Raw genomic sequence first — 781 nt, 5'->3', positions numbered from 1 at the left:
TCACACCGTGCACGGACCTCCACATTTCCAACACCCATTACATTCATCGTCGCGTGTACAAGATACATATGCATAACTTTGAGAGTATGTTTTGGTTGTATAGCACCATTGATTTCCTATGCTGCAATAAGACCAGCAACGATTGTTATGACAACCAAATTCACGACACGACTGATCGGCTGCTCTTGAAATCACTGATATCAAACCTCCAGAGGCAGCGGTTATTCCTCCAATTGACGCTACAACTGGTGCAAATGGGCCTGTAGCCAACGATCCTGCGGCTATAATACCACCGGTAGCTGCTATTACATCTCCGGCTGCAGCAGCTCCTTGAGCTTTATAATCCGTTTCTGATTTTTGCTTTTTTATGATATGCCCGGATACCATTATCGAAGGATGGAGAGCTTGGATGCTGTATATCAATACAGCAACAGCAAACATATTTTCAAATTTGAGGAGTGCCATTTTTTATATTTGTATACCTATATTACTATGATATATTATAACACGATCGAACTTTCCTGAAAAAACGGGCGACGACCGAGACCGCGTGAGATTTTTTCCCCTTCTCTCTCTTATATATATATTATACTGGACAGAGTACGACGTCACCCCGACCCGGGAGAGACTCTGTTCTCGACCAAACTACTGGACAGAGTCTGTCGCGCGCGCGAGGCCGCACCGGTATTTATACGGGTTTTCTAAATTAGGTTGTCTGATCACATTCGCGTCTCGACTGTTTTCCAAATAGCCCGAATCTGTTTTTAAATAAAAGTTCAAA

General features: G+C 43.3%; 1 protein-coding gene across 1 annotated transcript; it reads right to left on the bottom strand.

Annotated features, from left to right (window-relative positions):
• Positions 1-465, bottom strand: LOC113558278. Its single transcript, XM_026963751.1, has one exon. It carries the CDS (start codon positions 463-465, stop codon positions 1-3), a length of 465 nt encoding a protein of 154 aa, XP_026819552.1.
• Positions 466-781: the final 316 nt, after the last annotated feature.

This window comes from Rhopalosiphum maidis, chromosome 4 (genome assembly GCF_003676215.2).
Source record: "Rhopalosiphum maidis isolate BTI-1 chromosome 4, ASM367621v3, whole genome shotgun sequence".
NCBI lineage: Eukaryota > Metazoa > Arthropoda > Insecta > Hemiptera > Aphididae > Rhopalosiphum > Rhopalosiphum maidis.
The sequence above is the reverse complement of the archived record's forward strand: the minus strand, read 5'-3'. Positions and strand labels throughout refer to the sequence as shown.